The sequence below is a fragment of the Parasteatoda tepidariorum genome, chromosome 4 (genome assembly GCF_982258835.1).
Source record: "Parasteatoda tepidariorum strain Cologne lab strain chromosome 4, Ptep-v5.0, whole genome shotgun sequence".
Classification (NCBI taxonomy): domain Eukaryota; kingdom Metazoa; phylum Arthropoda; class Arachnida; order Araneae; family Theridiidae; genus Parasteatoda; species Parasteatoda tepidariorum.
In genome coordinates, this window is record NC_141758.1 from 23,637,838 (window position 1) to 23,665,446 (window position 27,609).

General features: G+C 27.7%; 1 protein-coding gene across 2 annotated transcripts; it reads left to right on the top strand.

Annotated features, from left to right (window-relative positions):
• On the top strand, positions 1-26,166 carry LOC107453994 (uncharacterized). 2 transcript variants are annotated; one of them, XM_087160797.1, is made up of 3 exons: positions 100-180; positions 15,083-15,100; positions 24,728-26,166. In XM_087160797.1, the coding sequence occupies exon 3, from the start codon at positions 24,752-24,754 to the stop codon at positions 25,652-25,654; it is 903 nt and encodes a 300-aa protein (XP_087016923.1). In that variant the 5' UTR covers positions 100-180; positions 15,083-15,100; positions 24,728-24,751; the 3' UTR covers positions 25,655-26,166. The 2 variants fall into 2 exon arrangements, with proteins under 2 accessions (XP_015926513.1, XP_087016923.1); XM_016071027.4 differs by lacking the exon at positions 15,083-15,100 and having other exon boundaries at positions 1-151.
• The last annotated feature ends 1,443 nt before the right edge of the window (positions 26,167-27,609 follow it).

Sequence of the window (27,609 nt, forward strand, 5' to 3'; positions counted from 1 at the left end):
ACCGGTCGTTCCAATATTCACCGGTGCGAATATTGGTCGGTTTGGTCAGTTCGCATGACGTCATTACCCTTATGTGTTTACAAACTTTATTTCGGAACTAGCTTGCTTTATGAAGTAACGTTGTTTATAATCTGGTTTATCTTTTTACGAAGTAAGTTTTGAATTATCTACACTATTATACATTCAAGTGGGGATATTATCATAACTACGGCAAGTTGGCGAAGAGTCGCCGAGGAAGGAAGATAACGTTTCTGGCGGAGGGAACCAGTTTTCCTCGGATCATGACGTTTACGCCTCTTCCTTCTCATTGGCTCAAATTCCCTGACTACTCCTTAGAACTTATCGGTTAAGATATATCAGTTATTAAGTAACCGGTTCCGATTTCTTGTTCTTAAATAACGTGTACAAAATATTAGTTCTTGAATAACGTACTCACGGTGTCAGTTCCTAAAGATAAAACAGACGTTTTGCAAACGTCTAATCTAAAGTTATTAATCCTTTTATTCTTTTTTTTAAAAAAAATCTGTTTGACTCAAAATTAATGAGATTACATTTGAATAATAGTTTTAAAAAGTCTTATAATGCACCACAGTTTCTTTTCTTTGTTTCTAAAATATAATTCATATTTGATTTAAACATTTTATTCATTTTTCAATAGGATGAAGATTTAAGAACTCTACATTTTTCAATACAAAATGCATTTAAGATGGATCTGAGGAAAACGTTTCTAAGAAAGCTTAGACATTTAAATGTTTTACTTTAACCTTATTTTTATTAATTTTTAATTAGGATGAAGATCTTATGGCAATTACCTAAAAAGTTTGCAATTTCAAATGTAACGAATTTTCTTATTCCAAATGCATAATAAAAATTCTTCAGAATGAAATACATATTGTTACGCTAATAATGAACTATAATAGATTTGAGAAATGAGTTAAGGAAGCACTTTATACATTCAAAAAAAAAAATTTGAATCACTTGTTTGCTTTTTCAGATGTATGATATTTTATTAAATCGTTTTTCGTCAAATTAAACATTTAATCAGAATTAATTTTCAATTATATGATAATTTTCAATTGGAAATATATATAAGACATTATTCACAAAGGAATCGATACTTTTACACAAATAATAAATTAAGATAGATCTCAAGGAATAGACCTGAGAAAGCAATTAATACATTTAAAGTGCTTTACTTTAACCTTATTATTTTATTCAGTTGTTTGCAGTTTCAAAAGTTATAAAAGTTTTAAAAAAATATTTATATATATTTCATTATCATACGCAGCACTTTACTTTAACATTATTTTATTCAAATGCAATTTCAAAAGTGATAAAGTACAAAAACCAAGTCTTATTTCATAATTATAAGCATGATTGCTTGCATCTTAAAAAATATCTGTAGTTGATTTATAGAGAAAATTACATTGTCAACTTTCATCATAATTAACACTTAAACTCGGAAAAAAGTTGTTCGCAAGTATAATACTAGTTTCCATTGCACGTATTTCAATTATAAATTTGGAGTTTAATTTAAAAAAAATTATAACTTTAAACGCGATAAAAAGATTTTGTTAAAATTTAAATCAAATCAGTAAAAATAATATTTCATTTATCTATTTAATTATTTATTATTTTTTTTAGTAAGAAATTGAAAATAAAAAACATTTCTGAGAGAACTCCAAACAAGTCAATACAATCAATGCATCAGAATACGTCATCAGGTCAATGCTCTTCACAGTCATAAAATTTTAAAATTAAATTCCTGCTTAGAGTTTCAGATTAAAACTAGAATTGAAAGATTTAATTAAAATTATTACTTAATATTGCAAAGAGAATTTTGTGTTTTAATATTTGTATTACATGATCTTATAAAAGCACAAAACCCATGATCTTATGAAAATTCTATCACATGATCTTATGAAAATTTGCAAAAAAATTCCCGAATCTTTTAATGAATATTTTTCAAATCTTATGCAATTCTGAAACTGCCGTAATATTTAAAATAAATAAATAATTAAAAAAAAAAAGGAATTGAGTATTATGTTTCGTTTTAAATGTAACCAAGTCGCTAATATGGTAATTATCATTGTTCCTGACATATATAACAGAAATTATTACTATCTCTAATTATTTTTTTCATTTTAATAAGATCATGTGCTAGAGGCGACGAGTATCATGCGTTACACCACGTCCCGTAAAAACGAATGAGCTTTCTTTTCACTAATGTTAAAAGTCATATTTGAAACATCTCGTAACATTAAAGATTTTTTAACAAAATAAAATAAATTAGTATCCACTTTTGTTAGACATATTCCAATAATCAAAAACTTCAAACAATAATATTTAATGACATATTAATCCTTTCTTTAAGAGACGAGTTTCATAAGAAACATTTCATTCACTTGTGTAACTTTTTTAAAATTCCTCTTGACCTTACATTTCTTTAAAGGAAATTTTAAGATGTTTTTTTCGTTAAAATAAATAAATAAATAAAATCTTCATAGTCAGCCGCTATTTTATAATAGATGGGGGGAGGAGCGAAGGAGAGAGGAAGGTAAGTTTATTTATTTTTATAAAACATTTTTTATTTACCCATTTCTTAGAGAGATATTTGTTTATTATGATATTAAATATGTATTTAAGATTTTTATTCCCTGATGTATTTTTAACGTAACTTTTCCTTTTTTGCATTTTTAGAAAGCTGATATTGGGTAAAATAATGTGTTAAAATGATTTTTCCAAATTCGAAGCTATGAAGTTCAATGAGTTCGAATTTATTATTTTATTACATAGAAGCAAACTGAAAATTGTTTGAACAGTATCTGATGTATCAAAGGCTCTAGGATGGAAATTATGTCTGACGATTCGTATGCATTGCGTATCCCCTGTAGCTTGTATTTTTAAAACTACTCATTTCAAAAATCAAAAAAATTTATTATTTTACACGTAATAAGCTTTCCAAAAAGAGTGGACAAAAAAATCTGAGAAAATTGTGCAGTACTTTCCCAAAAACCAAGCACATTTTAATTCAAAAAGAGAAGTCCGAATATATTCATTAACAAAGATATCAATACAAGAATGAGTCTTTTTATTTAGTATTTATGGCTCAACATCTTTATCAATAACACTGTTAGAAATGTTTTGTTATTCGTCTCAAGCTATTAAGTCAAAAATCTGAAGGAATATTTATTAAAAAAAAAGAGTATGATTTTGCTTTTTAAATCGTGTATTAAATTATTATTTGCACCCGCAGTGATTAAATTGCATATCTTAAATGTGCCTCTCAAAACAGGGAAACTGCATCTTAGTACGAGTAATAATTTGTCCTACTAGTTTTTATTAATGAAATATATCTTTGCTGTTATACACTTTAAATTAAAATGAGCAATGATGTGTTAATAAACATTGAAAATACACAGTCCAGTCACATTAATGTAACCACCTGTCAAAATCCAGAATTACCACCTTTGGCAGAGCGAACCGCTGCGAGACATGCAGAAAGAGAGTCAATTAGGTTTCTGAAGGTGTTCATTGGGATGTTTAGCCATGCCGACTCCAGTGCCGTGGCCAGCTGCGCTAGATTACGCGGTTGAAGATCCATGGCGCGAACAACCCGATCGAGATGGTCCCCCAGATTCTCGATTGGATTTAAATCCGGTGAGTTTGCTGGCCAGGGGAGTACGGTAAACTCATCCTGGTGCTCTTCGAGCCACGCACATACACTGCGAGCTGTATGATACCTCGCATTGTCCTACTGATAGATGCCATCATTCTGAGGAAAAATCATTCGCATGTAGGGGTGGACATGGTCCGCAAGGACAGATGCGTACTTGTGCTGATCCATCGTGCCTTCCACAATGATGAGTGCATCCAGTGAATGCCAGGAAAACATTCCCCAAACCATAATGCTCCCTCCTCCAGCCTGCAGCCTTCCGGCAATTGTTGCAGGATGTTTGCTTTCAGACGTTTCTCGCAGTATACGCCAACGTCCATCTGTGCGATGTAGCATAAAACGTGATTCATCGGAAAAAGCCACCTGTTGCCATTCTGTGGGTGTCCAGTTACTGTACTGGAGTGCAAATTCCAGCCTTCGTCGTCGATTAACAGCATTCAGCATAGGTGCATTAACCAGGCGTCTGCTGCGGAGACCCATGCGCAGCAACGTTCGCTGAACAGTGGTTGAGGTTACACTCTTGGTAGACCCTTGATTCATCTGGGTGGTCAGTTGCTCAACAGTTGCACGTCTATTCGCCTGAAAGCATCTCCATAGCCTTCGTTCGCCTCTGTCATCTATGGCCCGTGGTGCAGCACATGTGTGTACGCCGCTTGTTTTGTATAGTGCCATTTTGCCATGCACGGTATACTTTTACCACGGCGGCACGCGTACAGTTCTCAAAATCAGCCGTTTCCGAAATACTTCCACTATTGGCCCGAAAGCCTAATCATGCCCTTTTGGACGTCGGATAAATCGCTACGTTTCTGTGCATTACGCCAACGATTGAAATGCTTTCAGATGCCTTAGGACATCCTATATATACAATTCACTGTAATGTGCTGTCACCTGCCTTCCGTGATTGGTTATTTCACGTTGAGGTTGAAAGTAGGTAGTGGTCACATTAATGTCACTGGACTGTGTATATGGATTAGCTATCTTATTAAATCTACAATATAGTAAGTAAAAATCCAATTTAATATGTATAAAAAAATTATTTAATATCTATGTATCGGGAAATTAAGCTTGTTTTTCTCTTGTTTTAATCTATCCATGCAGTGTTATTGTAAGTTCCAAAAATCACAATCATATGTGATGCCTTCAACTAGCAAGCAACATTATTTATAAAAGGAGATTTTCGATTGCAATTGCTAAGAATACAAAAGAGGATCAATTTCTTGATTTCAGAGTTGTAAGAAAATGTAGCTGCACCACAACTAATAGCTAATTTTCTACAGAATTTTTTAACTTCTTATTTGAAATATTCTCGAGCAGCATGACAAATAAAAAAATTTGTTTCATTCCGCTTACGAGTAGTGTCTTATTTTCCACCCCTATTCTTATTATCAGGGGTGATTGTGAGCCCAATTAAAAAATCCTAAGTAAAATCATTAATGATGCATTTCAAAAAATTTATATCTTTATAAATTTAAATCATTGATATTTTCACAACGTGAAAGTCTACATAAATTATATGCAGCATAATTTAAATTAATAATTATGTATTTAGTTTACTTTTATCTCTAATCACATTTATTATTTTACCAGAAAAAATATTTACAAATGAAAGAGATGCCAAGAATAAATTCTAGTTCTAATATTTTTAAATAAAATATACAAGAATTTTTATACATAAATGTGATAGATGATTTCTGTAAACTTCTGGACTGTGGATTTCCTGATCGCGGATAGCGAAACATCTGGAAACCCGGTTTTTTTCCGGAGCACATTCATCTCTGTATTATTTTCAATTTAAAAATGGAGAGGGAGGGGGGTTTAATTTAAATTGTTTATAAAGAGAGGCTTTAACTAAGCAAAGTATAATAAACAATAAGAGAAATTATGCTATGTTTACAGATAATTCGAATAGTCGAAAATAGTATTTTTTATTATTAAATAAAATGCAACTTGCAATTTAATTAAATCAGTAATTTTGACATGAAACTCAGGTTATATATCTTAATGATTATAATTTAACTCATCTCATTTGTAATCTTATATAATAATTATAAATTTAATTTTTAACAATCAACATTGAACTTTTAGTAATCTATTATCAACCAACAACCATAAATTCCAACGTCAGGGCTTTATTGCTAACATCCGCTGTAGCACTTTCGTCATGGTGCGGGGATTAGGTTCGCAAGTACCATATGATTAATGGATGGGAGGCCTTCTTGTGCGTTCATTGATAAGATTTGGTTATGAAATAGTCAAATACTGTATAAATATAATACACCATTTCTTACAATATATTTAATAATTCCTTTAAAATGTCCATTATAAATGGCAAAATTTCCTATAATTTACATAGATTTAGCAAAATTTTTTTTCTCCATAAATGCTTATAAAAAGTAATGCTTGCATTAAGCTTTCATTTCTATTTAAAAATTCCATCATAAATTTTTTATTTCAAACTTTCTTCATAACCACTTATCATCCCACTAAAAATTAAGCAAGCCTAATAATATTGCGATCCAGTTGCAGACAATAGATTCAGACTTAAGGCATTTGATTTATATGTAAGCTTAAGTAACTTGAAATGTTAATATCAGTCAGTTATATGGGTGATTCTTTGGAAACATGACAATTGGAAAAAAAAAATTTTCAAATTTAAAATCTTCAAAATAATCATTTTTTTGTATATTTATTTAGTTACATTTACTAATATCTTACAGACCGCAGTGTAGTTTATTGAAATTTGTTCAAGGAAAAATATTTAATTGGTGTAATCAAATAAATCTTCATATTGAGCTGCAAAAATTAAAAAAAAAAAAAAGCTTTTCTTAAAGTTTATAAATACAAAAATCAAATAAGAGCTGGGTCATAGAGAGAATTTGTAATCTGACTCAACTAAATAACCTTTTCCTAACTTTTCAATAAATTCTGCATTCAAAATAATCATATCTATAAATCGGAATTGTAAAAAAATTAGCCCAACTCCGATTATGAAAATGATTTAGACGAATGTTTATAATCATGAGGATAGAAATATTACTTTTATTAATCTTACTACAATCGTTTAAATTATTACTTATTACAAAATTAATTTATAATCTTTAAACGTTTTTGAGCCTATTTTTTTTTACTAAAATCTTAAAAAAGTACACATAAAGCTATTGAGACTGAGGGACAATCTAGCTATTGATTTTCTGGAAACGGCAAAACGTTATGATTAAATGAAAATAAATGATATTAATTGCGAAAATATAAATCACCATTGAGATAAAAAAAAGGGGGGGGGGGAGGGAGGGAACTTAAATAGAAAGAAAATTAGAAAGAGGAACGAAATGTTTCTGTTACTTTTATTATTTTTTGTAATTCATTCTATTTTCACCTTCAAGGCGATCTTTCAAAACTATTTCGTATTTTTACAAACTTTAATTCATGATTTGGACTATTTTAAAATTAATATTGTCTATGGAGCTGTAATTATTTCTAAAAGCATAAATACATTACAAATAATAAAGTTAACGAATATCTTTTAGATTGATAGGTTCATATTACTGACGCATAATTAAACATATTTTTTTTGTAAAATTACTTACTTTTTAAATAATTATATCCTAATACACTTTTATAATTAAAAATGTATTTATAATTATGATTTCATGACAATCCATGTTAACATTGCAACGATTTTCATAGCAAATAATACATACTTATAAATTATTTAATTAAATATTTAACAAATAAGGTATCCTTCAGCTCATAAAATTCCTAAGTCAAATTTATTAAGCTAAGTTCTAAAGGTAAAAATTAAATTTAATGTATCATGGTTTTCCTTCAATATTTAAAGAATCAGCTTGGGCTAAGACATTTATTTGTTATGCGTGATTGTGCATTAATATTTTTTACAAATGCATGTCTTGAATCTAAGATTAAATGAAAATTTCAATACATTATAAGTCGGTGGTTGGCTTTCTGAAAAATTTGGAGTCGAAAATTTCAACTACCAACTCTACAACTATGGTTCGAAAAATATGAAAAACTGTTTTAAAGATAAACTAAATATATAAAACGATTAATTGTAAAAAAATGTATTAAAAATTCCTGCATGGGTTTTTTAAAAAATGGTGAAGTAAATTCGAAGTATCCGCGCAGTGTTAAGACTTTGTTAAATCGAAAAAATTAAATTTATTTTTGGAAAAAGCATAAATTATTATAGAATAAACTTTATGATGAGAAGAAAGAAGAGTTAAAATATCTAAAAAATATAATTGATAAAAAAAATCGACCTTTTTATACTAAGAAATTTATTTGTAGTATACTCTATTAAGACGGTCAACTGTAATAGCATTTTTTCCCAATTTTTTTTATTATTAAAATCTTTCGCACATTTATCTCTCATTTCCTTTATGTTAGTCAATAACTATTTTAAAGTTGCTTAAAGTTAAAAAATTAAAAAGTTGAAAAAAACGCATAAAATTTTATTTTACTTGCTGCAGGGTTCCCACGGTTTGGAAAATTTTTCAAAGTGGTCTCAAATGTGGGATAAAACTAGATATTTTAAGCAGTTAAAAAATATTTAATTTAAAGGAAATATATATTGGTGGAAAAAATAACTCAAGAATCGAATTTACGAATGAAAGATAAATTTAAGCATTTTTCAGTTGTCTTGAAAAATTTTTAGCTATCACTCATTTATTTTTTCCAGTTTTTTTTTTTTTTTTTTTTTTTTTTTTTTTTTTTTAAGGCGCTTTATTTTGTATGTTTCTGGCGCAATTTTTTTTTCTTATGTCGAGAAAGAGTTCAAGGTGCATAAATCCCCATGGCAGAAGTACCTTGAAATCTTGTATAATCTAACATCTGACATTGTAGGAGATTCATTTAATATAAAATTTAATAATAATCATTTATTAGAAAAATCTTAGTTGTATGGTGGAAATAATAATAATAAAAATAAGGTTGAAAAAATATAAATAATAAAAGAAATAAGAATAAAATATAATAAAACAAAGAGTAAGAAATAATAATAAAAGAATTCAAAATTTGACGTAATAAAGTCGGACATTCGTTGATCATGAAATATCGATGCATTTCACTCAATGAGATAGATATGAATAACTCCAATTTGCCCTTTACAACACTATTCTTAATATGCTTGCAATAAATTTTACTTTTAAAGTTTTTTTTTTTCAAAATTCGTTTTTTAAATTACTTTCAGATAGAAAAATTTAAATAAGAGAAGTTATTTCAAAAAATATAACACAATGAAAAACTTTAAAAAAAATACCATAAAGCTTCAAATTTAAACTACTGAGTTCCACACAAAATTTTCTCCACCCTCATCCAAAGAATTCGAAATTCCACATTTTTTATTAGATTTTACAATAATTACAAAGCATTTTATGTAACATAAATGCGAGTGAGTACAGTGTGGAATATTTTCAACTAAAGAAAATTTTGCAGATACTAGACTTAATAGTTTTTTTTTTTTCTACACTTAATAGTCTTTATAGACTCAATAATTTTTTTTCCCATGTTTTTTCGTTTTAAAAATTTTCATATTTGGTTTTTTCAGCAGTCAACTTATACACCTGACATACCAAAAATTACAAGAGCACAATCAAAAATATAGCGGGTCGACTTATATACCGGTATATACAATATACAGAATTTTATATTTTTACAATTGGGTAAATTATGTTATAAATCTTCATTGTAGTCATTAAACTTATGGTTATAAAAATAACACTTGCTAAGATTAATTTAAATCATAAATGTATAGTTTAATATCATAAGAACAGAAGTTTCGAAATAGGCTATCTTACAGTGCGTGTAGATACGTTGATCAAAAAATGACGTTAATAAAGTGTGACAAAATAAAAATAATAAAGATTACAAGTGAAGCAGGATGTAATGAATACTATTTAAATATTTTTATCTAAGAAAATCAACTTCTGGAGTCGACTTGCTAAGAAAAGAATTATTTACTGATTTGATAACAATAAAAAACACGGTATTTTTATCTGTTCCGCAAATAACCAAACAATTTGTCGATTCGGGAAAATATATTCAGCTTCAGTATTTTTCATTTTGGAAAAACAAAGAGTTTTGGAATTATTGGCTACATCTGAAGTTTAAGCACATCATAAATAAATGCTAATAATTAGGCTAATAATATGATAATAATTAAATGCTAATAATACGTAGCGGGTCCTAAAATTTGGCTGGGTCCAGTTATTCAAAACTAAACAGAAAAAAAGAAATCTAGGTGTATATATGTATAAACTACAGGCGCAACTTATAAACGATGGGAGCTACCTAAGGCATTTGCAGCTGTTAATGTTAAACCTTGTCATTTTCAGCTACACCTAGAAGATAAGAGGATTCCTAAGTCAAGCCCAGCAACCTTATCAAGTCGACCAAATTCGATTTCGTGAAGAATTTTGTAGTTAAAACTAACGCGTATTCGTGGGAGAAGAGAAAAACCGTCCATTGTTAGCCTGATGGTAAAGCAACTCAACCGGAGAGAAATTGAACATATTGCATCGTTACCAATAGATAATTTTATTCCGTTATGCTTCAGTTTTATGTAAGCACGAATAATAAAATTTCCCGAAATAAGTTCATTATGTCAAAGATTAATTTTTTTTTTTAATATTATTTTATGGATGTGTCCTTCTTCTCAATCTTAATGTAACTTTCTGTATTATTGATTTTATTATTTGAATTCTTCAAAATAGAAAATTCGAAAGACTTCAATCTTCAAAGAAAGACAACCAGAAAATAAATAATTCAAATGTGAAAAACAAGAAGATTTTCACCGACATCAGAATTTCTCAATTTAAATTGTGGGATTGATGAGAAAAATTTAGAGGAATCGTATTTCACCACTCTTAATGACTTTTTATCATTTATTTCTTTTATATTACATGTATAAAAGTAACAATTTAGAATTTCTTAAACTAAGAAACCTTATTCGAAAGTGAATAATAAAAAAGAAATTTTTTTAATTTAATTTTTCAGTTTCAGTTAATATGTAATAAAAATGGGTTAACGTCCACTGCAGATTGGTAAGCAACTATATCAATCGTCAACGACGATTAAGTGCACTATTTCCATCCTTTTTGATAAAAACCTTTAAGGTCGTAATCAGCTATATGGAATTAATAAATGAGAAGTCATAGAAGGGGAGAGGCGAATTCGTGAATGCAGGACTTTAAAACTAGTTTATTATATGAACCTTATTGACCCTGCCCAATATTTATTTCTGAGATCAATTTTTGAACTCAGAAATAAATATTAGGTTGGGTCAATTTTATTGAAGGCAAATGCATATAATTGATTTATTACATGGCAGTTCCTTCCTGGCACTCCCCCCCCCCGAGGCTGAAGTATTAATAAAATATCAGAATCTAGATTTCTGAAAAACCATGAAAAAAAGATTAAATGATTGAACCCATTAACCCCTTTCTATTGACACTAAATAAAACTTCTTTTTAATAATTAATTGAAGACTATAAGTGTTATTTATAGAATTCGAAACAGAAGTTAATACCGAGAAATTATTTGAGCGAAAAATATGTTGAAATGTTAATTATTAGGAGTTTAATAATTTTTAAGCTATTTAGTGCATCTGAAAATTAGTTCGTGGATATAAATGCATTAAATGTTTACATAAGGCGTTTTAAATTGTTACATGCGTAAAATTATTACATTTATAAAATCGGAGTTCCGTCGAAAAAAGTTGGATCATTTAGGGTTTCATAATCGAAAAAAATTTGGGAATCGCTGTCGTGATACATACATTTTTACTTGATGGAATGTTCTTATTATTAAAAAATGTAATTTATTTTGAATTTTATTCACCCTAATTATTGATGGAAGTTTCTATTACGAAATAATTTAAGTTATAAAAAATTTAGTTAATAAGGAATATTTTTTTAGTCATGAAAGCATAACTTCAGTATTGCAATGGTAATAAATTTCCTCTAAGTCCCATTGAAGGGGGTGTGATAATTTCAGATTGCTCAGTTGAATAGGAAGAGAGCGGTCTTTTCTAGAAGATGAACTTTGACATTGATGAATTTTCCCCCCAGTGCAGCTGTGGGCTTCTTAGAGGAGTAATTTAGGTAGAGAGAACCATTCCCCCATCCCTCGTTGCAAAGAACATCGTCACGTGATTCCTGGACGATTTTCCCTCCAGTAAACCCTCTCCCCATTCTTTTCCTATGGAGGTGAATTGATGAGCTGTGTTTTTAAGTATAAAATTTAAAAAAAATGGTGGTATACTGCTGTGCATTTGGATGCAACGAAAAATTCATTAAAGGAGGACCTTTTACATTTCACAAGAAAGATTTTTATTCTTTTATATTCACATATAAACATTTATTTTCTATTTATATGTTAGCACGTCAAGTTATGGAATGAATTTAATTTGTTTTTAACTAGCAAAATAGCAATTATTTTCTTATATTTTTATTTAAATTAATAGATTATAATGTAGTTAACATTGATAGGCATTTTCATTACAATTAAATTTCATATTGATATAAATATTCTGATATTTTTACTCCTTTTCTGATAAAGCGCGTGCATCGGATTTGGCGCATTTCTCTCACGCCAATGTTTGCAAACAGATCGCTTTAATTTTCGCTCTGAAACTTTTATTGACGCATTAAAATAATTTTTTGTAATAATTTCAAGCGAATTTAATTATATATATTAAATGATTTAATTATATATTTAATACATTTCATGCAAAAAATAATTTTTTGGATCAAAATTAAAATTATCTTTTAGAAATTCCGTTATTAAATAAAATTTATAAGCCGAAGAATATATTTCTTATTATTTTATTATGTAGGAAAAATTGTTTGGATATTCATATTTACTTAGGAAGCTTTATATTTATTACTGTACATTTATTATTGAAGAAAATATTAACTAGGTTATTATAGGTTCTATTATTAATAATAGGTCCTATTATTAAATAATTGTTTTAGGATTATAAAAGGTGTGGCTATTTATTATTATCATTATATGTATTTAATTTTGATTTCGAGAAATAAAAAGGGAATCATTCTTTTTTTGAATATCAATTAATTTTTTTAATGTAAAATTACAAGTAGCTGTCGAGAGCTATCAATGTTTCAAACAACTGGTAGACAGTATGTTCTTATATGGAATTTCGCAATACTTTTTTTTAAAAATAAGATAAAGGGACAAATAACAAAACAAAAATTTGGTATTTTAATTTAAATACTTTCATCATGTTATGTTAACTCACTAAAATTTTAATTGTATGCATTGGTTGAAATAAATTATTATCGCTGATAACACTGATAACATATTTTATAATTCATGTCAGAATGTAATATAAAAAAGACATGATGTATTTTTAAAAATTAAATGTATTTCCTAACTTTGCAAATTACATTTTATTTCTTTTTCCTTATTAAAATTTACAGATTATAAAGTAATGACTTAGGAAATATTTTGCATATTAAGCCAGATTGTTGTATCAAATGGATAAGATGATTTTCTTTAAACAAAGATTGACAATGAAAATATATTTCTTAGTTCAAGCCGTAATGTAATAATATAAAACAGAATGATAATGTATTTTTTTAACTATTTAAAATAGAATATTGATATCCAATTATTTTCTTGCTGTTCTTTAAATTCTATTGAAGGATCTAGTTACTTTTTTATTTTACTCTTATGACGCTTTGACAAAAATAATTAATACCTATAATCATTTGCAATTAGTTCTTTATATTTTAAATGCTTTCAAATGTATTTTCGATTCAAAAAATCATTATTTTTATTTCATTGTCTGGCAAAGTCATACTTAAATAATATGTTATAAGCTTTTTATGATTAAGAAATTAAAAGTAAATAATTAAATGTAGCACACATACTATAATGTATTTTTATTTGAAAGCTTATCTTTTACAATCACGAATAAAATTGGGAAAGCATTCAAAATAAAATAAAAGTGAGAAAGAATCTTTAGTACTCTTGAAAATATTCCTGTACGATGCGACCGCCAGCTATGAATTTTTCGCCAAAATGGAAACCCCCATCTTGGAACAAGTTTTCAGAGCCCAAACAATAGACTAGCTCTCTCTACCCTAATATCTCCTCTAAGGTGGGCTTAGGCTCCTCTAAGGCTGTGGGAGGAATGCCTTCTAAGAAAAAGATCACCCGATACTTTGTCAAGCTTCCCGCCGAACACGCCAAATTAACGTTTTGATTGGTTCGATAGAAAAGCGCGCACTTCTTTCTTTCAATATGGCTGTGTGGAAAGTTACACAAACTGTTTTTTTGTAAGAGTTTTTATTTGAATTAATAATTGTCTAATTCGCAATAAATATAATTTTATTTTTTAATTTCAAACTTCTTTTTTTGTTAATTTAAGATTTGCTATTAAAAAATTACTGTTTATTTCCCCCCCTTCTCTTTCGGCTCGATGTTTATTCGTAAATGAAGTAAGTTTCTTCCCTGTATTTTAAAAATTTTATAGTGTATAATTTAGACGTAATGCATCTTTATTTTTTACTAATTATTGTTTCTTTAAAAAAGTAAATATAAATTTTAAAAGTAAATATAAAGTTAGTATGATTTTGCTTAAAATTTATGTTTAAAAAAAAAAAAAACACCATTTACTTTGCTTAATTTGTTTGAATAAGATCAAAATTGTATAGAGTATTATAATGTGTAAATATTGGAAGAAAAAGTATTATGTATTCAGTTTTAATAATTATAATTTAATATAATTCTTTAAAAAATTAAATATAAATTTAAAGTTAGTATGATTTTGCTTAAAATTTATGTTTTAGAAATCGATAACCATAAATTGAAATTTAATTAGAAATTTCTGAGGGAAAGTTTAAAACTATTTTAAAAAAATTAGTTTTGTTTTATTAAGAATGTTACCTGAAAAGCATAGTATTTAATATGCAATAAATATAAAAATTATTACGTTTGCCAAACTTTCCATTTAGAATTAACAGTTAAAGCTTAACAATTTTAAAATTGATTAGCCTACTTGAATAGAGTTTCCATAAGTAAGTGTTTATTTATGTTTATCTTTGATTTTCTATTTGTTAGCCTTGTTTCTTTAAAATCCAGATTTTTCACTCTTGAACTATGTTTACATTTTGCATGCGATTTTTTTTTCTATCTTCTGTACCTGTTATTTCAATTTTCTCCCCGTTCCTGATATCACGACGGTAACACCGTTCTTTTTTGGTCCTCTCCTCTTAGAGAGCGCCTTTTCTTTCCCCCATCTTCCCCCTTTCCGTCGTGATGTCATGATCGGGTTTCTCTTTTTCCTCCTACCCCTTGGCGGCCTATCTAAATAGGTCGCCAAAAAATTGGCGGCACTTGGCCTTGCCGTAGTTATGATAATCATCCCATTCAAGTGCCTCGACTGTAAGCTTTTTTTAAATATTTATTTCCTAGATGAATAATTTATTTACTTTTTACTCATTCAATTTAGAAATATAGCCAGAGGCGTATCTAGAGAAAATGGCACCCTTCTTAAAATATTTTTATTCTCTATTGTTTCACATATATCTATTATATAAATATATATACATTTATATAAGCAAAAAAATATTTTAAAGTGTTACATTACAAATATAATTTTGAACAAAAATACGCTCGCACACAAATGTTGCTCAAAGTTAAAACCTTATAAATAAAATAATTGTTATTAAATTATTCATTTTGGTATATTTATTATTTACAAGTCATTAGAAAAAATACACTTTCAATGTAGGTTCAAGTTTGACAACCATATCATACTAAGTTATAATAATAAAAAAATATCTGATCATAATTACATACTCTGGATCAGGGATTTCTATTTTACATGAGGCGGGGGCCACAATTAAAAACACAAATGAAATGGCGGGCAGCAACTTTATCAAAATTTTACGTATGACTCTTTTATGTTTGAAGGAACATTAAATATTACTGTCAGATTTTTACCAAGGTGTACAAAACATAAGTATTGTGTTACAAATTATAATAAGAAGTATATTTTAAAAAATATTTAATTGCATATTAAAAAATTCGGGCTACAATAACTTTAATGTGCACCCATGTATTAAACAATTGATGAGCAACAGATAAGATATAAAACTTTTAAAAAGTTGGTATTAAAACTTACATAGTAGAACACAAAATGTTCAATAACAAAATTGAGGTTTGTCTGCTGCAACAGACAAACCTATTTGGGAATCGATATTTACATTTTAAATTTACAAATATGTTTGTAAATATTTTTATCCAAAATGAGCGGTTTCAAAAAGTTAAATTGGAGAATTTCTTCTAGAAAGTTTCTGATACACACATGCTGAATTATACTATTCACAAAATACAAAGAAATGAAGTAAAAGAGGGACAGCAACATACACGATTATTTTTGTATTTGAATAAATATTTTCTTGGATGCAAAACCCGAGAAATAATTTTTATTGCGTCGTTGGTGTGATAAATTTCACAGAAACTAAGAAATTACGTTCTAATTAACGAGAAAAGTATTACCTTACCTTAATAACTTCAATCTTAAATTTTGATGTATCTGGCAAACACAAACGTTGTGACATCCAGCTTTATTTGCCATAATACACTCTTTAGGTCGCAATTTACGAAATGCATTTAAACTTATTTGTATTGCAATAATTTTTTTTTATTAAATATAATATGCAAATCTTTTAAGTTATTCAGTAACAATCTCTTTTGAATATGCTGTCGACCACTACTAGTTTTTACAGAAATAAAATCTTTCGACCCTGGCATCATGCGATTTACATCGTCTGACAAGTAAAACTCAATCACTTTATTTTTTATCTCATCACTAATTGGTTTCTTATTTTTTTTTTTCGTTTTGGACAGGTTTTGTATCCTTCTGCCCTCAGCTTTTTTGCTTAAACTACCATTCTATGTGAAACTTGGAAATATTTCTGCATTTTTTGAATGCTAACTTCCTGAGGCAAAGTAGTCAAATTTTCAACTTTTTTAGCATGATTTTCAACTTTTTTGGCATATCTAATGCATTTTTTTTATCTCTGTAATCAAATTCTCATCCATTTCAAATGATTTGGATTGCTTTGTTCTTTTTTCCAACACATCAAGTAAGAAGTTTGCCCTTTCATTACCAGTCTCATCAGACACTTTCTGCCGCTTCGATGTATCATTGCATTCTTGCAAAATTCGCTTCACTTTGTTCCAATTTTCTTGACTGTCAATATTCTTAAAACAAACGTTTGGATCTTTCTTCTCATCGTCAAAATCACACTCTTCTTCAGAAAAATTCGATACCACATTTTCGTTATTTTCTAAAATTAACAAAACATTTTAATTATTAGAATTATCTAATTTGAAATTAATATTTTAAATTATTTGCAAAGTTAATAATATACTTACTTTTGTCATTAGTAATTATTACGGGTATATTTTTCTGAAAAATTGTCCGACGATAGGAATCACATATGAATTGATTTATTAAATTTGAAAATACCAGACTAGAATTTTTTGTCACAAGCTTAACATTTTTGTAGACACTTCGATGCTTTAATTTGTTCAGCGGGTTGCAGCAATAGTTCACCATTTCTTGATTTTATCTGTAAGTTTGTAATTAAATTTCGTGATAAATATTCGAATCAAATTCTTAGAATTAATGAATATCTTAGAAATGTAATTTTATGTTTAAAAAAACAATAATTATTATTAAGGTTGATATTACTAAGTTAAATAACAATTGAAACTTACCTTATTTGATAATTATTATCACGTAGATCAGACATCTCCGAATTACCATAACAATGAGGTAGTCAGCGCTGACCACAGAGCGTGCCTCAGTGCAGCGTTTCGAGAAAACTGCTATAACTTTTTATGGAATTGCGATCCTTTTTTTATTTTTTTTATGAAAAGCCATTTTGTTCAGAATAAAATTTACTTTAAAATGAATTTTTTTCGAACTTTGTATGACATTAACAACATTTTTGTTTTTCATTTTACAACTTAATTTTGTAATAAAAATTAAAACATTTGTCTTTAAATAATTATTAATTATTTTATCAAAAACTTCAATTATTTCCTCGTAAAATGATGTACATTTTTTAAAAATCCATTTGTTCTATCCTTAGATATTTATTTTTTTTATTAAAAAGAGCTTTAAAATTTAATTGTTAATATCTTGTAAAGTAAATTAAATAACAAAAAATTGTTTTTGGGCTATTTTGTATAATATATCCTTGTTAAAAAAAAAAAAAAAATGTAAAAGTTATGTCAAATTTTGGGTGTTACCGCTATTAAAATTTTGACTTTTATTGATTTTTTACGAAAATTGTCTGCAAAAAAATGACAACTAATATATTTTAGTTCACGGGCCACAAAAAAAGTCTTCGCAGGCCACCAGTTGGAAACCACTGCTCTAGATTATATAAATGACAATAAATACATTCTTTGATGTGAAAAATATTGCAGGAAGTTTCTTAAAATAATTGACCCAAATAATCAATTTAGTTAATTTATTTACAATTCATTAAAGAAAACGATGTTCTAAATGTAATTAAATTTGGCAAACATTACATACTAGCAGATAATAATAAAAAATTATCTGCACATAATTACATACGAAACTCTTCTTTAAACAGTGACAATAATACATTATTTGATACGAAAAATATTGCTGGAGGGTTCGAAAAGTAAAAGAACCAATTAATCAATTTATTTAATTTATTGACAGTTCATTTAAAAAAACAAACTAGAAAATCTGCACTAATAATTAAATTTTAAAAACACACATTAATTTCTCTTGTTCATATTTGTCACACAATTTTCGCATAGTTCACAAAATAAATAAAATGAAGGCTTAATTTTTAAGAAGAAATATTCTGAATTAATATATTAAATAGGGTGACCCGGGGTAATTCACGATCACTCTGTTTCTGGGGTAAATAATGATCACCTAAGTTTTATTTTAAAAAATTTATTTTTTTTTAAATTTGAGACATGGACAAGAATGCTTGTACACTTTACTAAAGTATAACTACATTTAGTTAATAATAGTTTTTTGTTTAATCTAACGAAATAGGTATCTTTTAAACTGCTCTCTGTATTTTCCATTTCAAAGATGGGTTTCAAGATGTGCACATTTCTGCAAAGATCCCCCTCCTTCTCTTAATAATAAATATTTTAAGTTACTTTCTTTTTCTTTGATATAAAAATAGTGTAAGCTTTTGTTTAATTGTTTCACATCTACTGTAAACATTATAATTGATTATAGGAAACTATATCAAATGTTGCCCCCTACAGATGGGGTAATTATTGATCACTGGGGTAATTCCTGATCATTGTCATTTCTTCTTATAAATAGTTTAATAAATAGTTAATTTTCTTTTCTTAAATAACAGTTCATAATTATTAAGTGGAACAACTATAAAATATATTTTAACTATAATCACAAAATTTGTTTTTAACTGTATACAAGACAAATGTGCTCTGATATGCACCATTTCTAGTTTTTCTTACCTTGCTTCTATCTTAATTTTATGTGTGTACATTGTTAGAATAATTTTTAAGTTGATAAATTAACCTAATATAAATATGGTGAGAAATTATAAGCTTAAAAAGGATACTAAGCTTCTAGAAAGCAAAAATAGTGAATTTCTTTTAATGATTGAAAATGAAAATTTCAGTGTGAGAGCTGCTGCCAGAGCTAAAGAGTTAATCTTTATTCCTGCTTTTAAATAAAACGTTTTATTAGCAGCTTAAACATATCTTTTTGGTTTATTTGTTTGATCTTAATGTCTTATTTGTTAATTACCATTGTATAATTATTTTTAAACAGCCCATTTACTATAAAAACTGGTGATCAGTAATTACCCCAGAAATGATCAAGAATTACCCCGGAAATGATCAAGAGAAGGGGTAATTCCTGATCACTAAAAATTTAAGATCTTTTAAATTCTAATTAGATTTTCAAACAAAAGAAGGTAGAATAGGACTCATCTCATATAGCTTCAAAGTAAATATTAAAATTCTATCTTGAATAGTTTTTCACAAAATAGATGTTTGCATTTTTTGATCAAAAATTACCCCAGGTCACCCTAAAAACTGTTCTACAATAATCTTATTTTTCCAAATATAGCCATGGCTACTGTACCAAGGGTATTGTTAAAAAAAATCCGTAAAAGATATGATAAAAAAATTGCTAAAGAACTACCTAAAAAAAAACTTATTTTTAGCGGGAGCATAAAATGTTTTTTAAACATTTAAGGAAGGTAATGTAATATTATTATTAAAAATTTTGAATAGTTTTGAGAAGTTTCTATAATTACGGTTTATTAAAACCAAAGTAGGCTGTTATGTGACCAAATTACTACGTTAAACCTTAGTTAATAAAAATGTAGTTTCTTAAATTTTGCACTCAAGCGGCAATTAGGTGAAAATATATATATAAAAGGATAGAGACGAAATGCACGTTTACAGAAAAAATTATTTAAAATTCATATGATCAAATTTAATCCAAACACATAGATCGACTAATACATAATTATTAATAAAGTAAATTTTTGACTTAGCGGTTATTTGTTTAAACATTTAGTGGTGCACACACATTTTTCTAAAATTTAAATATGGTCTGGGGTGATAAGTAAGTTTGAAATTTTAAGCAGTTAAAGATTTACCCAATCGAGAACCTTTTCATTAAAACGTAACTTCAGTTTACAAGCAACAAATAATTAATATATAAAATAAAGGATTTAACCATTGATATTTTTTTTAACAAAGCCATTATCCGAATAAACTTGAGCTTAAGTTATTAATTAAAAATTAAAATTGTGTGTGAATAATATTTCTGTGACTTAAGGCTACAGTGGACCTTTATATTGCCAAAAATTGATAAAAATTTCGGGGTTTTTTTTGGACATATTTAGACACTTGTTTCATTGCTTTTTCAACTGAATTTTTTTTTTTTAAATTTCGTCATTTTTTGAGAAGTTATAGGGTAGTTTCGTTTTCACATTATGAAGCCACACCCCTTTTCATACACAAAAAGCTGTTTTTCTCAAAATTGAAATTTTGTTATGTTTCACGTATTCAAAATGTTCCAGTCGACTTTGTTTTCATCCTATTGAGATGAAACTTTTTTCTAGTTATTTATATGTATATTAGATTAAGTTTATGCATTTGTTTCTGTTTTATAACAAGTAATAAAAGAGTTATCGGGTTTCATGTACCTAACGACCTTTATTTTGAAACAAAAATCTACATAAAATTTGTTTTTTGGTCATAAATTTAAAATAAATTTAGGAAAATTCCTATATAATGCATAAAGCTTTTAACATTTATCTCTAAAAAAAGAATATTAAAAAAAAATAAATAAAAATTTTAATTTAAGCCACTCGGAGCATTTTAAAATTGATGAAATTTTTTTTTAAAAATTTTAAATTTCTCAAAAATGGTCCAAATATTTTTTACAAAAATTTTTGCAAGGGCATATCTTGATAGAATACATAATTTATAAAAAAAGTTTTAGTGTAGCATTAAAACTAAAAAAAAATTTTTTGAACGTCCACTGTAGCCTTGAGCAAAAAAAAAAAAAAATAATAATTTGAACAATTAACAGATACGTTCCTTCATCCATTCATTCAGTAAATAAATACATTAAAAATAAATAAATTGAACTTTTATGAGTGTTTAAACCAAAAATCTATCTTTTAATGAATGAAAAGAAATCTATTTCTCTGTAGTTGGCAGTCTTAACAGAGCCAATGCTACGTAATTTACACAAAAATATTTACTTTTTGCAATAATTTTTCTGGAAAATTGAAAAATTATGTTTCCAATATTTCAAATTTTATCATTCGTTTCGTTTATCATTTCCCCCCATTAAGACATTGTTTTTAATAATAATAATACAATAACAAGCATTTAATTACACAAAGTTCACTTTTTGTTACCAAAATATCATTATGCATATTAAATTTTTTTTTTAAATAGTTATATACAAGAACAAAATATAACACCCCTTATAATCTACATATACACAGATGCAAACTTGCTCTGCTCCATGCAGAAAAATATTTTTTATTGAGTGCAAAGGTTATATTTATTGTATGATTCTTTGTTTATTTAGTGTAAAACCATTTCCCCTTTCTACGTATAAATAATAAATAATTGAAAAAAATCATATGAAACATAATTTTGTTATAGGTGAGAATTATAAAATTTAACCAGAATTATCTTAAATTCTGCATGGTTTCGTTTTTTACTACCACTCAATAAAATATTTTAAAAAAAGTGGAGCAGTTGGCATTGCTAGAAAATATATCGATCACTACAAAATTTAACATGAAATAATAAAGTGGGCATGATGCATTGATTTCACTAAATAAGAAATGATTACTTACGATTTAATCCTTGATTATAAGAAAATCCTGACACTTCGTTTAAATTACACTTATGGCTGTCTTTTTTTTTTTTTTTTCTTCATAAAAAGAGAATAGATGGGGTGTATTTATGTTGAGTATTACCATTGGTTCAAGCAAGGCAGAGGCACCTCCTATTTTTCGTATTTAAATGTTTCGTAACAGTGATTGTGGCAAAACCTCCCTTTTCTGAAGGATTTACAGCAAGAGTTCTATTTGTATATTCAACAAATTCAAAAGCTGCTTTTCACCCCTGATAAAATTTAAGATCTACAAGCATTTTAGGGTAAGATAATTGGGCTGAACTAGACAGGGACTCCCTATGGTTTTCAGAGCTTTATTTTATGGCTTGCAATCAGGGTTGGGGTTTTGGACAGGACACTTGGGTTTTACTGTCTTAAACTGGGTAAAACTGTCTTAAAGTGTCCAAAACCTTGAACTTTGGTAAAAGGTAAAAATTCTATGGGTGTAACCATTGTACACATAATAATTACATGTATCAATAAATATTTGATATTTTTTATACAATTTACTGTAACTTATTAAAAGAAAATTATATAATATAATAGGAAAAGGTTTATAATTTATGAAGCTCCACAATTCATTGAACAACAAAAGTGAATACCTAATCCTTTAAATATAAATCTTTTAATACTGATAAATAATATTTTCGCATAAGGATAAATATGGCAATATTAAAAAATAATAATTTTTCTTTAAAAAAATACTAAATTTGTTCAAAAATTAACCTTTTATTTTTCACAATATTTTTTTTAAAAAAATGTTATAATTTCTGCATCACAGGATGATAAAAAAGGCATCTATTTTTAAAGAAAATTGTTTTTAAATATAAATATATTAGTTTAAATTGAAAATACAAAATAACTGAAAAATTTATTAACAGTTTTGAAGGGCATAACATCAATTTCAGTTACTGACACTGGTGATGTATCACCACTATGCTAAAAGAATTGAACATGAATGAAATAAAAGTATTCTTGAATAGTACTATAGATAAATAAACCTGTTTATGAGGAACCAAGCACTTAGTCCCTAATATTTTAACCTGTATGGCAGAGCCAAACTTCAGTTATGTACTATTGAATGAGAGGACCAACTGAACTTGATTGCTGATTAATCTTCCTTTGTTTAAATCAGGGTTGGCAAGTTTTTGACACATGACGGTTTTTACCGGTTTATACCATGGTTTTTACCGTCATGTCAAAACCCATAGCTTTGATAAAACTGTATTTTAATTTGAGTTTAACTGCTTATGATTTAAAATTAATTTATTTTTGGGCAATAAAATTAGAAAAAAAGTTGTTAAAAGATATTTAAGAACAGATTTTTGCATTTTCCCAACATGATTATATCAAATCATACTATTTGAAGTAAAATATTAGGATACTAAACAAAATTTTCAACGTTTCCAAGCATCATTTTGTTTGGCATATTACATTACTGAAGAATGTCAAGTCATTCCTGACTTAGAGTTTGTTAGTAGTTACAAGTTTTGAAAGTTTTGTTTAGCTTATTTCTAATATTTAAGAAATGCCAAATTTTAAATTCTTCTTTTTAGTTCTTGAATTTATTAATAGTTCCAAGTTTTTTTGTTTGTTTATTTCTAACAATTAAGAAGTGCAAAATTTTGAATCCTTTGCAAATCAAGCTAGAATGATAAAAGTTAAGTGTCACTATTTTCAATAAGTATGTTACAATATTTCCGTATGAATGTATATCCTTTTATAAGAATGCGTGTATATAGTTGCAAAATCAATAGCAATCATTTACAACATTCATTTATAAAGGTAATTAAGTGAAAATAATATATTGTCCGATATATGCCATAAATTAAAGAAAACAGTAGTTTTTAGACGGTTTTTACTGGTAAAAACACGGTTTTTACCACTGTCATGTCAAAAACCCAACCCTGGTTTAAATTGAAGAGTCAAACAATATTAATAAAACATTATACTACTTTTAAAAACAAATATTCTCTAGTATATTTAATTATCAATATGTTATTAGTTCTATGTTTATTTTACCTCTTAAATATTGTTCAGATAAAATTGTGACATAATTTGAGTAAAAGGGTTTAGGACAGTTTTGGACAAAAGGGTTTTGGACAGGACGGTTTAAACCGTGGATTAATCCATTCTGTCCTAAACCTTGCCAACCCTGCTTGCAATTATTTATGATATGTTATGGATGAATAAGAATAATCTTTTGTTGTGTAATAAACTACCGTGTGATCTGTTTATATCCTAGCAAAATCTTGTATTGCCCCTAATATGTTTTGAAAAAAGTTCCTAAAATTTAAAAAAAAAACTTTGCTGCTACCCCTGTATGATATTTTTTAAAGTGCGTAAAAGGTGCTTATTTTTTTGTTGAGTAATTTGGCTATATGAATATATGATTTGGCTATAATGAAATTAAATTGTTAAAATAACTAAATTAGCAGTTCGTTGAGATATGATATAATGCATTCATGACAATATCATGTAATACCTCGTTATTCTGTGATCTAATTACAGTTTAATGTCCTTACAAAATAAAATGTTGTGATTTTAATTTTAGCATACTTACTGAATACTTATTTAATTACATTTTTTTCCAGGGATTTTGTTTCCTTATTTCAGTCATGTCAAGACAAAAAAAGCTAGAAGAAAGCCTAAGAGACTTAAGGAAGACTAGAAATGTGTTAGATTTCATACAGTTATTGAAAGTCTATAAATGTAAGCAAATTATTAAACGAGTTTGTTACATGGTATCCGATATCTTTGATGAGGAGGAATGTCTTATAAATAAATTAAAGTTTCTGTTTGGCCTGAAATTATCATTGGATGCTGTAGAATGGTCTACTGGTTATTTTAGAATATGTGCTGAACTTTATGGTGAAACTGCTCTTGGTTGCAATAAGGATATAACAGAAAAGTTGTTTAATTTATTGGACTGTTCTGAAGAAAGTAGTAGTGGTCGTTCCTTTTCGGAAGCTATAGCAGGCCTTCTACGTGTGTTGCAGTCTGAAGATGGTAATTTAAGAGAAGCTTTAATTAAAATTATAAAAGAAACTGAAGCAATTGTAACTGAAAGCCGCAAATATCTCATATATTCCACCCGACAACATTTCAATGAGGGGAAGGGTACTGATATTCTGGATATAGGCATGTGCATAGCAAGCAAAGCCTGTGACTCCAAGGCTGATGAAGTATTAAAATTAGTACTCCGAATTGGTGACAGTCATGATGAATTTTCGGAAAAAGAGAAAGAGATAATAGGGAAGCTTATGCTGGATGCCGTGGTACCAATCCAACTTTATATGAGACGTGTTTTTATCACTCATGGTCATAGATCATTCATTTTTATACGCAGAAGAAAAGCTGCCTTAGAAATAATATTAGATGACTATGCTACATATACGCCTTTGAGTATATATAAAATGCCAGAATATCGAAAATTAAATGAAGGTATTGAACTATTAAGTAAAGTGAATAAAGACTGTTGCGATTCCTCAAACAGTGACAGTGACAGCGACAGTGATTAAATTTGTGACAAATAACATGGTGCGTAGCTTTTTTTAAAAAATGCTAGGTGCTTATTTTCGTTATTTAAAAGTCCTTAAGGGTGCTTTCTTTTTCATTGGGTGTTGTTTTTAAAGAATGCTCAATTTTCCGTTTTCGAAAATGAGATTATTTTCGTTGCCATGTTGATTTTCGCCACGCATTGGGCAAAAGTGTGCTTTTTATATTGTTCTATTTAACGTTTTCACAGTTCATTTCGGCGTACCGTGAAAAGCGCCAATCATTTTACATGTTTTTGTGATATCTAATATAATCAAGAAAAGAGTTCTTTGTGAGAAACTAGTTATTTTATCATGATCATCTGAAGTCTTTGAAAATTATTGCGCATTTTGTTAATGTGTATAGTGCTTAAAAATTACTTAAAAGGTGCTTATTTTTTGTTAAAAGATTTGGCTATGCACCCTGAATAATGTAAAGCCAGTTTAAATAACTGCTTAAGTTAGTATTGTTGATAAATATAATTTTTTGAAATGCCTGTTGCTTCAATGTTTCAATTAATAAATTATTTCCTTTGATTATTTTCATTTCTTTTATGTATTTTATATAAAACATTATCAAGTAAGACATGTAAAGTAAAATAGATATTTCCTATTGTTTTCAACACCCTTTAACGATACGTAAACACAAGGATAAGCCTCAAAGATTCTAGGAGCAGAAAAACCTATATTTTTCAAGCTTTTGCTTCATTATTACAATTTGAGGCCAAGCTGCAAGGTTATAGGAAGGGTAGTTGGGGCAGATTGAAATGTCAGTGTTTCCCTTACGGAAGGTGATTTTTTTACTAAAAAGTATTTAAAGACAATAAAATAAAAGAAATAGGTGGAAAGAAAAATTTATTTTTTGAAGCATTTGCTTTTGACATGGTTAGTTTTTACTCTTGGTGTTTTAAGATAGCTCTAACTTTGTTCTAGTACATATCTTCGCTCTAAACAAAATGGTATTCACGTAAATCTAAGTGTATATTATGAAATTGAACGCTGAGTCCTTGAGCAACACACATTTGACAGGTCAACAAGTATATAAACTAATAATTCCCAAACATCTCTACCTTAAAACTGTAGTACAGTACAAAACCCGTTATCCGGAAATCAAAAAACCGGAACGAAATTCGATACATTTTCCAGCGATTTTTTTTAAAAATATGTTTTTTTCTTCATAAGATTTTAGGATTTTTCTTTCTTTTTTGAAAGATGTTTACCTTACCATCAGTTTAGAAATAATAAATATAATAGAGTTAGAAATAATAATAAATATATGTTTATTCAGAGAAAGTACGTTTTTGTGTCTGATTTCGAAACTTAATTAATAGTTAACTCTAATTAATTAGCATATTTGAGGTCACCCCCAGGAACCATTAAGATGGACACTTAGTTCGTGAAAATCCGATCATTAGAACGAACTAAGTGTCCATCTTAATGGTTCCTGGGGGTGACCTCAAATATGCTAATTAATTAGTGATAACTATTAATTAAGTTACGAAATCAGACACAAAAACGTACTTTCTCTGAATAAACATATATTTTTTTTTTTTACAAATTTGGATTCTTAATCTTCAAAATATAGGGGGCAGCCGCAATCTGGGAAATGTGTTCCCCATAGTTTGAGCAGGAGAGCGATTCAAAGTTTGGACCCCTTAATGTTAATTTCACTTTTTGCGTTTTTAGTCATATTTTGAAAGCTAATTAAGCAATTCAAAAAAAAATTACACCCACTCATAAAACTCATTTACCCAAAGATAATTTATGAAAAAAGTAATTTTTAATAATTAATTATTATTTTTTATTAATTAATTAAATTGAGGGTGAAAATTTTTATACCATATTAATCTACATATTTTTCAATTGAAAAATCTAAAGTTTCAACTGTTTTTATTAGGAGCTGAGAAAAATTAAAATTAATTATTTTTAAGAAAATAATT

What these genes read in the sequence shown, in the direction of transcription:
- LOC107453994 (XM_016071027.4), top strand. Translation starts at nt 24,752, where the DNA reads ATGTCAAGACAAAAAAAGCTAGAAGAAAGCCTAAGAGACTTAAGGAAG.